Raw genomic sequence first — 12,605 nt, forward strand, 5'->3', positions numbered from 1 at the left:
TGAATGAGAACCATATCAATGGCAGCCGTAAGAACCAAGACAAATCCCATATGGAGCAAACGTATTTCCTGGCGGGAGAGAAGCCAAGTGTCTGGCTGCATAACCCCTTGTTCTTGGCTCCACTACTCTTCCCACAACACTATGGTGCTGATCCTGCACTGATCTCTATGCAGGTGAAGTCAGTGGGCTTTGTGTGGGTATAGGGATCCACCTGCGTGGTGCTCACTGCAGATTTAGGACCTAAAATCAGAACCGCTTACTAGGATGCAACTTCATTAAATTAGTTATACTTCCATTAGATGAGGTGAACCTGCATCTGGCAACAATCTTGACCATTTCAAAGCTCTGTACTGGAAAGTAGATAGGGATTCCTTTTCTAATGCATGTCAAATAGAAAACTTTTTTAAAGCAGTGCAGTTTTTGCAAACTCAATCTGCTCATGAAAAATGTTATGCAGCCAATGTTTAGAAAAAATCCCCCACAGATCCATAAAGCTGAGATCTAAAGGGTGAGACTTCCGAAGTTGCCTTATGGGAATCTGATTTCAAATGGGAATTATGCACCTACATTCTCTTGGGCATCTTGGAAAATCCCAGCCTAAATAAATGATCAGATTAAGAGCCAGATTCTGTTCTGAGTTACATCGGTGTAAATCCATAGTAACTCATCTGGCTAAGAGAATTACTTCATGATTTACACGGCTGTAACTGAGAACAGAAATTGGGCCCAAGCGTTTTCTCTACTGGTAGGTAAGGGGAAGTGATGAACGTGTGGGAAGATGAGAACAGGCTGCTGTTCCATTACAAATTTTGATGAGCACGAGAAATATTTCAATAATCAAAATCCTCAAACTAATCTGTAGAACATACGGTCACATGACATTTAATACTGGCAGATTTAACAATTGATCATTTACCCATTTGGCAAACTAGTTCACCCTTCTTTTTCAATCAATCATCTCAATACACTAAAGAAGGCATATTAACACAATGGAAAATAATGCAAATCAAACATTTGTCTCCTCACAAGCATGGGGGAAGGGAAGAGAACAGAATATATAAAGCCCTATCAGCTTTTCCTCATTTCACAATATCAGTGGGCATTCCTCAATCAGTGGGACAATATAGTAGGGTTTTGTTAAGCCTCATTTCAACTTATGACACGATTTGAAAACATTTAAATCAGTTACAGACAAACTTAGACCACACTTAAGAACACTGGGATTTATTAGAATATTAAGCCCTGTTTTACCAAGTTTGGGAATAAGGATTTCCCAATATCAAAAACCTGAAAATAAATGTTTCCCCCTCGACCCACATATGCTTGCAATTTCAGCAAGGGATGTACCCGAAGGGCTTATTCCTTTATAATTAAAAAAGGACAAAGCTTTTAAAAAGAAGGGAATGGCTATAACTAGTGGGATATACACCCGAGATGGGCTGCACCTAAGAAGTTTGGATCCAGATCTCAATCCCTACCCTCAGGAAGTCTGGGAGCAGAGGGTTTGGGCCCCATCATCACTCACATAAACAGAATACATATATTGAGGGAAGATACATTACTCTCCACATACCAGGGAATAACTGAACTCATCTGAATAATCCCTTGCTCAAATAAATTATTAACCCTCATAATGAAACTGCCTTCAACATGAGGAGAGAAAGATTTGCTTTGCTTTTTCATCTTCTCTCATATGCATCTTAGAAGCAAACCAAACAATGGAGACTTTTTATAGCCATTAGGTAGGAATTACTTTCACATCGTGGCTAGTTAGAGCCTTATAAAGTCACAATTTTCTCAAGCACATTCCCTTTTTTGGGACAGGGAGGGAAGGGAGAAGAGGGAGATTAAATGATTCAAGCAAACTCCTTGTGATTTTGTTATTCTTCTTTAGGGAAGAAACAGATACAAGAGGAATCCACTGCCTTTATAAGGAGCTGACATTATGACCAAGGAGACTTAAAACCATTTTCAGCAAACAGGCAATAAAAGCAACAAGGTGTTGTGGATAGAAGGAATTTCCCTATTTTGCTTAAGTAAGTTTGGTTTTGGTTAGTGGTAACCACAAATATGTACCCGCTGGTTCCCACATACATTCAACTTCACATCCAGAGCATCAGTCTCACAAGTGTCTCAAAAACCGTATGGCTCCTGATACAAAATCACGACTATTATAGAAAGAGTCTCAGCAGCAACAGATAGTTTGAGAAATTCAGTAATTTTAAAATTACCAAAGGGGCCTGACGTAGATTTGTTTGAATGGGTAACGTACGGATACATACCAATAGAATTCTTCCAGTTTCAGCTAGGAAACACCTTCTATGCAGAGTTCTGGACAAAGCCACATTTGAAAAGGCAAATCATCAACACTACAACGCCACAGTAATTCAGCACTGGTGGGAATTTCTGCATGAGTCTTGACTAGACCATTATTTATTCCAATCTTTCCATTTTCTCGTCTTTTCTCCCTGGGCTAACCTTTGAAACAGCAACAACCCTCAGCGCCCTGGGCAAACAGGTAAAACCTATTTGCCCTAGTCACTGCCTCTCTGCTCAATGAACCTAAAATAATGAAAATAAATCAACATTCAGTAGGAACAGTGACCCATTTCGGAAGGGGACACAATTACTGTTGTCTCAGCAGCAGATGACAAGGAACTGCTGCTCCCCCAAACACACACACGCCCACAGAGGAGGTCAAAAGACTATTTTTAAGGAGTAGTCAAATGAATAATTGAACCATGGTCTTGAGTGCTTCGGTGAACCATTACCAAACCCGAGTGTGGAGCCAACTTTCCATGCCCAGATGCTACTTTTTTTTTTTTTTTTTAAACCAAGAGACTTTTCCCCACTATAAAAACTTCCTACGTGACATGCTAATGGGATGGAAAGCACTGATCTGAACCCTAGGAAACAGTAACGTGCATTGGTAATTTGAGGTATCGTCCCATTTCTAGGTCTTACTGCTAAGGTCAATTACATCCAGTAACTGTGCTGTATCCTTAAGGACATTTTTGGGGTATGGTGAACCTGCCAGTAATAAATGAGCACCAGTGCATAAACAGCACATGTGAACACTAGAGCAAGGTTCACAGAGGGGCCACCCTGGTCTGTACGGAAGCAGGAGGTTTATTTTTAACCCCCTCTTTTTAAAAAAACAAAACAAAACAAAACATCCTCTTCCGAGGAAGGGGAGGACAATAAAGAGGGAAAAGAAGATAGAAAACACAGGGTCCCCATCTGCCTGCAAATACAGACCAATCAGCTCAGTCAGAGGTGGTGAAGGGAGCAGATGCATTATTGGTACTCGTAGCTGTGGCACCTGTTACTGTGAAGCCTGTGGGAGGAGCTATGGAACTGTGGCTGGGCTGCAGGTCCTTAGGAATGCCACTGTGGGAGCTCAGCTGATGGCCAAAGGCTGCGCTGAACTGAGGGAGTTGCTGTTTGGGGGAAGTGGAGGCCATTAGTTCAGCAGAGGCAGGACCCATGCCACTAAAACTGGTCTGCGGTAACCCCGGAAGCACACTGGAGCTGTTGGGGGTCACAGTGGCGAAGGCAGGCTGTGTGGTCTCTGAGTGCGAGGTGGTAGGTGGTGTGGACAGGGAGGTGGAAAGAAGGTGTCCATCGGCACCAAGAAGGTTGCTAAACGGAGAGGGGTCACCAAGATTGACAGGGAGATTTCCCCAGTGAGTTCTGGGGTTCACCACCCCACTAAGTGGCACCTCCAGCTGCGGTGGGAGCAAGTGCTGTGCCATAATGGGCATCTCTGCTGAGAAGGTAGCTGCCAAGTTATCACCAGAATAGGATGTGGCATGGGGGGATGTGATATGGTCGCTGTAGGGAGACGGCACATGCTCACTATCGTAATGGCTTCCATGGGGTGAGGAGTGCGAATGGTCACTGCTGTATTGCTGTCGTGAGGTGATTAGGTCATCTGCCTTGCTCAGCAGCTGGGCAGAGTGTGGCCTCTGGGAGGCATGGCTGCCATCATGAAGTCCATGAAACTGTCCTGGGAAGGCTCTCTCCCCAAGTCCACTCTGGCTTATCAGAGTGGCAGAAGTAAGGCCGACGTTGGCTGGGGCAGAGAATTGCCCCTGGATCTGCCCTGCCAGGGGCGTAGGTGGGTTAGACAAGGTAGCAGAACGGAGCAAGTTCTCATCCAGCTCCAGACTGGAGAAATTATCATGTACTATACGCCCATTCAACAGCTCCCCCAGGTCCGTGTTAACCTCTCTGCTCAAGGACTGCATTCCTGGAGCTCCAGCACCTGTGGTGAACACCCCTATCCCTCTATCTGATAGCTCCTGAACTGGCACACCGTCTGTTTGTGTAAGTACTCCAATGGTACTCAGGCACTCAAGAGAAGTTACAGCCTGCAGAGCCCGTTCCAGTTCCTCCGCCTCTTCGGTAGTAGGAAGGAGGTCTCCATTTTTACCTACAGAAACAGGAACAACAGAAGTTAGTTTACTTTTCAGAGATACGCCTCACACTGTGGCCCTAGGAATACAGCTATCCAAAAAGTTCAATAGGATTTCTACCAGAAAATTATAACAAACATGTGGCTCTTTTACAGTTAAAGTGTGGCTCACAGAGCCCCCCACACCCTCCCATTCTCCACGTACTAGACTGGAGTGGGGGAAGCTCGGGGCTTCTGCAAGGAGGTGGGTTGGTGGAGCTATGGGCTTCTGCCCAGTGGGGAGGGAATCCAGAGGCTTCAGCCCTGCGGGAGGTCCCTGCCAGGGCTCGGGGCTTTCAGCCCCGCTCAAGCTGAAGCCCTGAGGACTGGCAGGCGCCTCTTGTAGGGCTTAGTCCCACTACCCTGCCACGGGGCAGAAGCCCCAAGCAAGCGCACTTGGCTCTCAAACTTCTGAAGATTATCGTATGTGGCTCGGAGGATAAGTAAGTTTGGCCACCCCTGCTATAAAAGCTTAAATATCTTTTCAAAGTGTAATGCCACATAGTACTAAGATCAGTCTACAAAGTCCATTTTACTTATTATGTTATAACAACTACTTAAAAATGTGGATGGTGTTCTAAAAGACATGTTCTACGAATTAATTCAGGGAAGTTCTATGGCCTGTGTCATACAGGAGGCCAGACTGTCTGAACATAATGGTCCCTTCTGACCTTGGATTCCATGAATAACCTAAATTTTATTAACAGGATTAAAATGCCAAATTCTGATATCACGTCAGCTCAGAAAAGTGACAAAAAGCACAGCAAGAGGTTTCCAAAACTCCTGGTGGATCTATTCCGAGCCTTTTCCCACTGTTAGTGGGCACTGAAGTCAAACGCACAGAAATTCAGGTGTATTTCAGCTCACGAGCAAGTTTCACAGGTATTTTTTTAATTTCTGGTTTTCCTTTGATAAAAAGACAGATGTTGATAAAATAGGGCTGTAATCCTAGTCACAGAATGATCTTTTACTGAGAATTTGGTTGATGGCAATTGTCAGTGACATGCAGAAGAGCACAAAATCAATGATTAAAATGTTAAAATCAATCAGGACTTCCGTAGCACTAAGTATACAAACAAGCAAGTTCTAAAACATGCTCTTTTTAGAGGTCATGTATAAGCAGTAGATGAATGTGCCCTCTTTGTCTAATAGTTCAATTCCCTGCAAGAAAGCAGGTGAACCCTCAAACGCACATTTTAGACTGTTCATTTCCTCACCTCACTATAAATTAAAACAAAAATGTACCTTCAAAGAAATCAAAATCTTGCAAGTCATCAGGCAGCCGTGGTAGGACATCAGAAAAGTCCTCCTGATTCAATTCCAAGTCATGTGGAATGTCTGTGATTTCATTGGCGATGTCATCGGGCAGCTCATCTGTACTCAACTCCGGCGTGGAGGGGCTCCTGGAGAGACAGTGCTGTCAACCACACTCTTAAATCCTGATTTTTCACTACTGCAGCATACTTTACAGAGGGTCTGTTTCAGTCTCTGCTCTCGCCCCCCTGCCCTTTTTATGTTTTAAAATCAACAAGTGGAAAGAATGCCTTTTAGACAAGTTTCATTAAAAAACTCTTCAATTTGTTCTACTAATGACACTTATAAGTTGTGCATCGGCAACAAAACATTTTATCCATTTAGCCGAACCTTTGTTGAGATCTGAAATTAACATTTTCCAATTCTTCCTTTCAGCAATGACAGAGATACAAGACACTTGAAGATGTTCATTTCAGTTCAAACACCTAACGAATTTAGAAGGTCAAAATATTAAGTGGTAGGGAAAAGAAAAAGGAAAGTTCGCCCTTCCTCGTCTAGATTTAGCAGACCTAATTAAGCCCATCAAATTGGAGCTGAGGTGTGTCCAGCTTTCATTTAGCCACACTCTGAACAATGTACTGACTCCGCCACCTTTTCCTATATTGAATTTTTTATTTAAAAAGCTAAAATAAATCAAATGAGCCGCCGCTGGCACTGACCGTATGTGGGAGATCTCCACTGGCAGTGAGATGCTGGTGGGCATGCTGAGGTTCCCTTGGGGCACTGCAGGAGGAATAGGTTTCTGGGGCCTACGTGGTCCCCTCCTTCTTTTCTTCTTGTGTTTTTTGGTAAGTGCAGGTGGCTTCGTTTTTTTCCTGGGTTTCCTCTGCTGCTGGTGCTGAACTTTACGGGAGCTGTCCCCTCTCAAGAAATTATCCTTTTGGAGAAAGAATGAAGGAAGAAGGGACACATTAGGATCCAATGCAACTTTCTTTTCTTGCCATTCCCAAACATTGAGACATAAAGTGAGTGAAGAGAGGATCTTTCTAACTGCCAGCCTGCAAATCCAAGCATGGATATGAAAGCCAAGTTACTTCCTTTCCTCCTCCTGCATCATCACTGAGAACAACGAGCATGTACGTTACACCGATGCAACCTCTCTGGAGGCAAATGAGGTTGCACAGGTTTAATCGAGGGCACAATCTGGGCTGTTTATTACTGGTAATAATAAGTGAGAAAGAACAAACCCAGCTTAATTCTCTGACCGGGTTTGCAGAGCTGGCAGTCAGAAAAAAATCCCACACTATTTGCATCACCGAGGTACAGCAAATATGGAAGCCCACAGTGTCATTTTCAATGACTGTGTCGGAGTAGAACCACAGTTTAATGCACATAAACTCCAGCGTAAAAGATTTGGAACACCCCAGGTAAGTATTAAAAGAATGAACAATATTGGGGTGACCTGGTGGCAAGGATTTGTGCACCTAGGTGTAAACCAGAGTTCTAGTCACGTTCCCATTGCTGTAAAGAGCTGAGAGCACTGAAGAGACATAGTAAGTGCTGTAGGACTGAGAATTGGCAGGGGACGCAGGTGCACAGCTGCGGGGCCTTGTACTCCTGAAGAGCAACCCACTGGCCAATTACAAAATGAGCACCATTTTATAGGCTCTGAAGCAAGTTGGATTCAGTCTTCGATTTTGATTATGATGGTTGTGACACAGGGCTTTGATGTGCCAAGCAAAGGAAAAAATGGGGGACAATCTTCAGGCCTCTGATAGGGACACTGAGGATTTACCTGGAGAGAGAGGAAAACAACAACCTGGATTAAAATGTTAAGGGTCTGCGTTACACCAATAAAACACAAAGGGAACCTCAGAGTTAAAGGTGACCCAAAAATATTTTTGAAAAAAATGAAATGACACAGGCTAAATGGCAGCTGGCACAGAAATTAACCTAAAAATGCTGCTTTTGGGGGAGGTAGAGATCAGAAAAATCGAGGCTATTCTCTCACGTTCCACTGGTTCCCAGTCTGTTATAATGCTCCAGAATACACCATGCTGCAGGATCACAGTGACTGCGATACCACAGTCATAGGCAACCTTAGATATTGTAGCCTGAAACCCCCTCACTAGGTTTTACTATACTATGATTTTATGGAAAGGTCAGGTCAATTTCCATTTTTTGGGGGTAAAATAGCATAGCAGTTGATAAACCCAGACCAGATAAATGGAACTCCTGATGACTCCAATTTGTGGGAATAGTTACAGCTGCGGTTTATACTTACCATTTTTTTGGCATGTTCTTCACACAGAGGTGTCTGATGTGTAATGTCAAAAACTGGCACGGAGCACTGCTGCCCATCTGCAAACTTGGCTGTGCAACTTGAGAAGAGCTGCTGAGAATGGTTCAATAGGATATCTATGCGTTTCTGGGTCAGGAGCAACACACCAGACGGTGATGGAGAAATGCCAATATGATAAAAAACAAAGCCTTGAATTCTACCAGTCCATCCAGATGTTATTTTTAATGAGTATCTTAACTTTGTTATTTAAGTTGAAAGCTAGGTACGGCTCAAACCCAACTTTTCAAGTAACAAACTGCATTAATCCAGACTGCTAAGGATTTTATCATTTGTTATGAAGGGTTCATTGATGCAGGCATTTTGCTAATGAGTTCTTAGAAAGAAGAAGGAAAAAAGTATTTTTCTTGGAGACTCAATCAATACTATCAGTTTGGAGCACTGTAGTCAACAGGACTATTTCCTACTGACTGTCTCTATTAAAACATTAAAAAGAGAATTTGTTAATTTCATCCTTTAAGCTAAATTTTTGGTATTTACCTTTCTTTCTTGAGAACACAAAAAGTTTTAAGATCCTTCCTGTTCCTCTGAAAGCAGATATGTAATCAGACTGAAAAGGTCAAATAAATCTAAACTGAAACTTGTGTTTTCAGACGTTCATGTAAGTCAAATATGTATTTCACAGTGGGTTTTTTTTTTCTTTCAAATAACGTTAGCAGCTTTCCTTCTGCCCAGAGTAGTTCATAGTCAAACTGCTGCTAGAATCACAGAAGCACGGGGCTGGAAGGGACCTTGAGAGGTCATCAAGTCCAGCCCCCTGAGCTGAAGCAGGACCAAATAAACCTGACAGGTGTTTGTCCAACCTCGTCTTAAAAACCTCCAACGATGGAGATTCCACCGCTTCCCTTGGAAGCTTATTCCATAACTTAACTACCCTGATAGAATAAAAAAATATAATATAGAATAACAAAGGAAAAAGGGAAAACCTAAGGATGGATAAGGCAGGAAACAAGTATCTGAAATGGTGGAAAGAGACTATTTTCATTCTGGGGGAGAGGAGTGAACGGGAGAGAAAAGCAAAATCAAAACATTCTCTATTTCTCTGAACTGGACTTGACACATTGCAGAATAATATTTTTGTGGGAATGGAAGAGGGATGTGTGTGTGTGTGTGTGTGTGTGTGCGCGTGTGTGTAACACACACACACACATATATAATATACACACTCCCCCTAGATACTTTGGGTGCAGAGCTCTTTTGAAAATCTGACCCCATGTATCTAAGCCTTGTAACTGCCCCACATTTAAGCTCCTGTTCACAGAAATCTGTATTTTTAAGATATAAAATTAGAAACCAGCATTGTATTTTGCAGCCATTGCAAGGACAAGCAACATGTCCCACAGAGATGCACTATGTTGGTGGAGGCCAAAGTGCACCATCCAATACCCACCCACACCTGCCTTATTAGCTGAACTTTGCACGGCCACACAAAACCGTCAGCGCCTTTCAGATACAGACAAAGACGCAGCATGGGACGTAACTTCCCGCTGCCCGCAGACAGTAAGTTACAAAAGCCAATTAGCTCATCATGCACAAGCCTCAAAGCCCTTTACAATGTATTGCCACCCTCATTTTACAGACAGGGAAGATAAGGTATAGAGAAGCAAAGTGACTTGCTCAAAGTCAAACAGCAGGCCGACAGGCCCATGGAGATCTGGAAGCTGAACCCAGATCTGTCCAGTGTGCCTTCCACTGGACCATGGAGCCCACGTTGGATAAGACTGTCAGTGGCCACTGATAGCTTTTGATTTCAACTGACATTAATGTATCTTAAAAATGTATATTAAGAGCCTAAACAGGCAAGGAATAGTCTGTGATTTCCCCCTCTCAGAGGAACTGGTTTTAAAAGCTTTTTATGGTAACTCAGTTTTACACCCAGCACTTTAAGAGACTTTGCTTTTGTCCCGTCCATTTAGATCTTTTCTACCCTTTGCGTTCATTCCCCCACCCTCATCATTTTGCAGCATTCCTTCAGTTCCTAAGGTGGCTGTGAATTCACAGCTATAGTTTTGTGGGGAGGAGGAGAGGGAAGAAAGCTGCGAGAAGATGCAAGTGGCTCTTGTCAGGTAAGAAAGAGTACTTAAAATAAATCATAAAAAAAATCATGATAATAATCAGCCTCTTTAGCCTCCAGGTTCAGATATGGAAGCTGGTTTTGACTCTTACAAGGTTCCCCCATACACACACTTTTTGAGGAGAATGCTACACCTCCGCAGATCACATTTCTTTAAGGTTTTCCTGAAATCCCATGCATTCACGTACAGGTTTTTCCTCACCCAGAACTATGTCCTAGGTACTTCTCATTCTTCCCCCGCACAGCCTCATTTAGCAATGCAGGCTATTAGAACCTTCACCATTCATTCACTCTAGGCAACTACTTTACTCCACAGTATTCCTAGTTTCTGCATACACAGCTGAATCCTGTAAGACCATCCAGACATTCTATGGAAAGCTACCATCAACTGCACAAGAGCAGTGTAGAGCACACCCTCCCATCAAAGAATGAGATCATCTATAAAGCTGCTGGTAGGCACCAGGCTGAGCTCAGGAGGAGTGTAACCATGTAACTATGACAGATACCAGTAACTTGAACTATGGGTCTTGCCTATGGTGAATAGATCACCTCCCACTACCCTAAATACCTGTGAGCAGACAGACACAAAGCCAAAATGGTTCAGGAGACATTTGCAAATAAGTATTTCTGATACAAAATTATCTGTCACTCTAAAGAATGAAACTTTATCAATGGTGTTTCCTTCCTCAATGAGCATAGAGGGGAGGTAAGAGGATACGTTGAAAACAATGCCTGGTGAATGGAAGGGCCTTGTTAGTGCACTGTTCACCCTTCACAGTTCCACAACATGTTGTTGGTTCTGCATCTCTCTGCTTGGCTTGGCTTGTGCTGAAACAAAAATACATTACAACATGGAGTTTAAAAAAAATAATTAAAAAATCCACTGCCAGCAGATATCCTGGCATAACAGTAACACTAAACATAGCAAAGTGAACCATGACACTCTGGATACACCTGTGTGGTTTACAGTTCACATCTGTGTAGTTATTTACTCTCTTGAGCTGGATACAGGACAGATGTAAACAAGGGGCAAGGGTGACATCCGTGTAACAGCATTACAGAATGAGACAAGCAAGACTTCATCACAACTGTTGTTTGTTTACAGCATCTGACACAACAAGGCCCTGAACCTGATCAGAGACTCCAGGCACGCAATGTAAATATTAAATGATAGAACCCAGAGTTGCATTCTCACTGAAATTCACCTCACATGCAGAAGGCTTGCACAAGGCCTAGGCAATGCAGAAGTCCTATGTAAGACCTCAAAATAGGACTGGCCCTTTGCATGAGGTGAATTTCACTTGTATGCATATTATTCTCAACGCTGATTGAAGGTTCTTTGCAGACATTCTGGCTATTACCCTTAGGGCTTCATCAACTGTTTTAAACTAGATCACAAGGCTGGGCAAAATAATTTTAGTAAATATTATCCTCCCCTATGGCCAACATGAAATATTTGGAGTCGCAAACTCAATTCAGTTCCTACATTTTATGAAATTGGAGCAGTGACTATAGCGCTCTATTATTTTGCTAGACTACCCCCGATTTAATTTTTCATTCACTTCTAATTACACAACTAATCTATGTGCTACAGAGTAGACTTTACTTAGGTTACCAAATAATCTGACCAAATTGCATTGAATTAGCCTAATAATTCTGGCAAGGTTTATAACGTAGTTTAAGTTTGAACACATTTATTTATGTATTTATTTTTAAAAGTTCAATTAGAAACCATTTAACAAAATGGAGGTTCTGAGCTATCCTTACAAAATGGGAGCCTTTTCTTCCAGCCTCAATATATCCCTCACCATAAAGCAGAGTCCTTAGTCCTTCCTTATCCCCCAGAGGAGCTAAGAGAACCCCCATGCAGAGTGCTCTGTGTGAAGAGGGTAGATGCTGCTTTAAGCCTACTCCTGCCACCTGCCTCTCCCCCCCCCCGCCCCCCCCCCACCACACACTTCTCTTCAGAGTCCCCCAGAGCCACATGCCTTGGTGAGTGAGGATAGAACCAGAAGAGGGAAGCTGCTGATACCTAAGACATAACACCAGGATTTGCACAAATATTCTATACAAAGCAACTCCATGCAAGACAAGAACTGGAGGGATGTTGACATTATCTAAAAGGAAATCCCACAGAAAGTAACCTTCAGAGTTGTTAGAGGATATTTGTTTCACTGTTGAATCTCATTCAATGTTAGATTGAGCCAAATCTAATCAATTAGGAGAGCTTCTGATGATGTGCTAGAAAGAGGTAAAGGGAACACACTTTTTTTTTTAAAAAAAGAGTCTGAACTGTTGAGGGAATCTGCAGAGCAGACCATAAGTTTCTGTAAAGCATTTAACTAAAAACCCAAGACATGTGGGTGGGTGATCAGTTACAATGACAGAATCAGTAACAAATCAGAAGCTAAAATACTCCGGGTGAAATCCTGACCCTAATGAAGTCAATTAGAATTTTGCCG

At 42.7% G+C, this 12,605-nt stretch overlaps 1 protein-coding gene and 1 non-coding gene across 5 annotated transcripts in view; both read right to left on the minus strand.

The window, feature by feature from the left end:
- Window positions 1–2,026: 2,026 nt before the first annotated feature.
- The window catches only part of INO80D (INO80 complex subunit D), a 45,312-nt gene continuing 34,733 nt past the window's right edge, over window positions 2,027–12,605 (minus strand). For all 4 annotated transcript variants that reach the window (XM_065562095.1, XM_065562096.1, XM_008172500.4 and 1 more), the window contains 5 exons: window positions 10,862–10,971; window positions 7,995–8,128; window positions 6,430–6,647; window positions 5,702–5,859; window positions 2,027–4,435 (listed from right to left, as the gene is read on the minus strand). In XM_065562095.1, coding sequence (XP_065418167.1) covers window positions 3,267–4,435; window positions 5,702–5,859; window positions 6,430–6,647; window positions 7,995–8,128; window positions 10,862–10,971 — 1,789 coding nt within the window. In that variant the 3' untranslated portion in view covers window positions 2,027–3,266. The remainder of the gene's footprint in view (window positions 4,436–5,701; window positions 5,860–6,429; window positions 6,648–7,994; window positions 8,129–10,861; window positions 10,972–12,605) is intronic.
- Window positions 12,126–12,246, minus strand: LOC112060173 (small nucleolar RNA SNORA57). Its single transcript, XR_002889487.1, has one exon. It is a non-coding gene; the product is annotated as a small nucleolar RNA SNORA57 (small nucleolar RNA).

The sequence above is a fragment of the Chrysemys picta genome, chromosome 11, assembly GCF_011386835.1.
Source record: "Chrysemys picta bellii isolate R12L10 chromosome 11, ASM1138683v2, whole genome shotgun sequence".
Taxonomy (NCBI): Eukaryota; Metazoa; Chordata; order Testudines; family Emydidae; genus Chrysemys; species Chrysemys picta.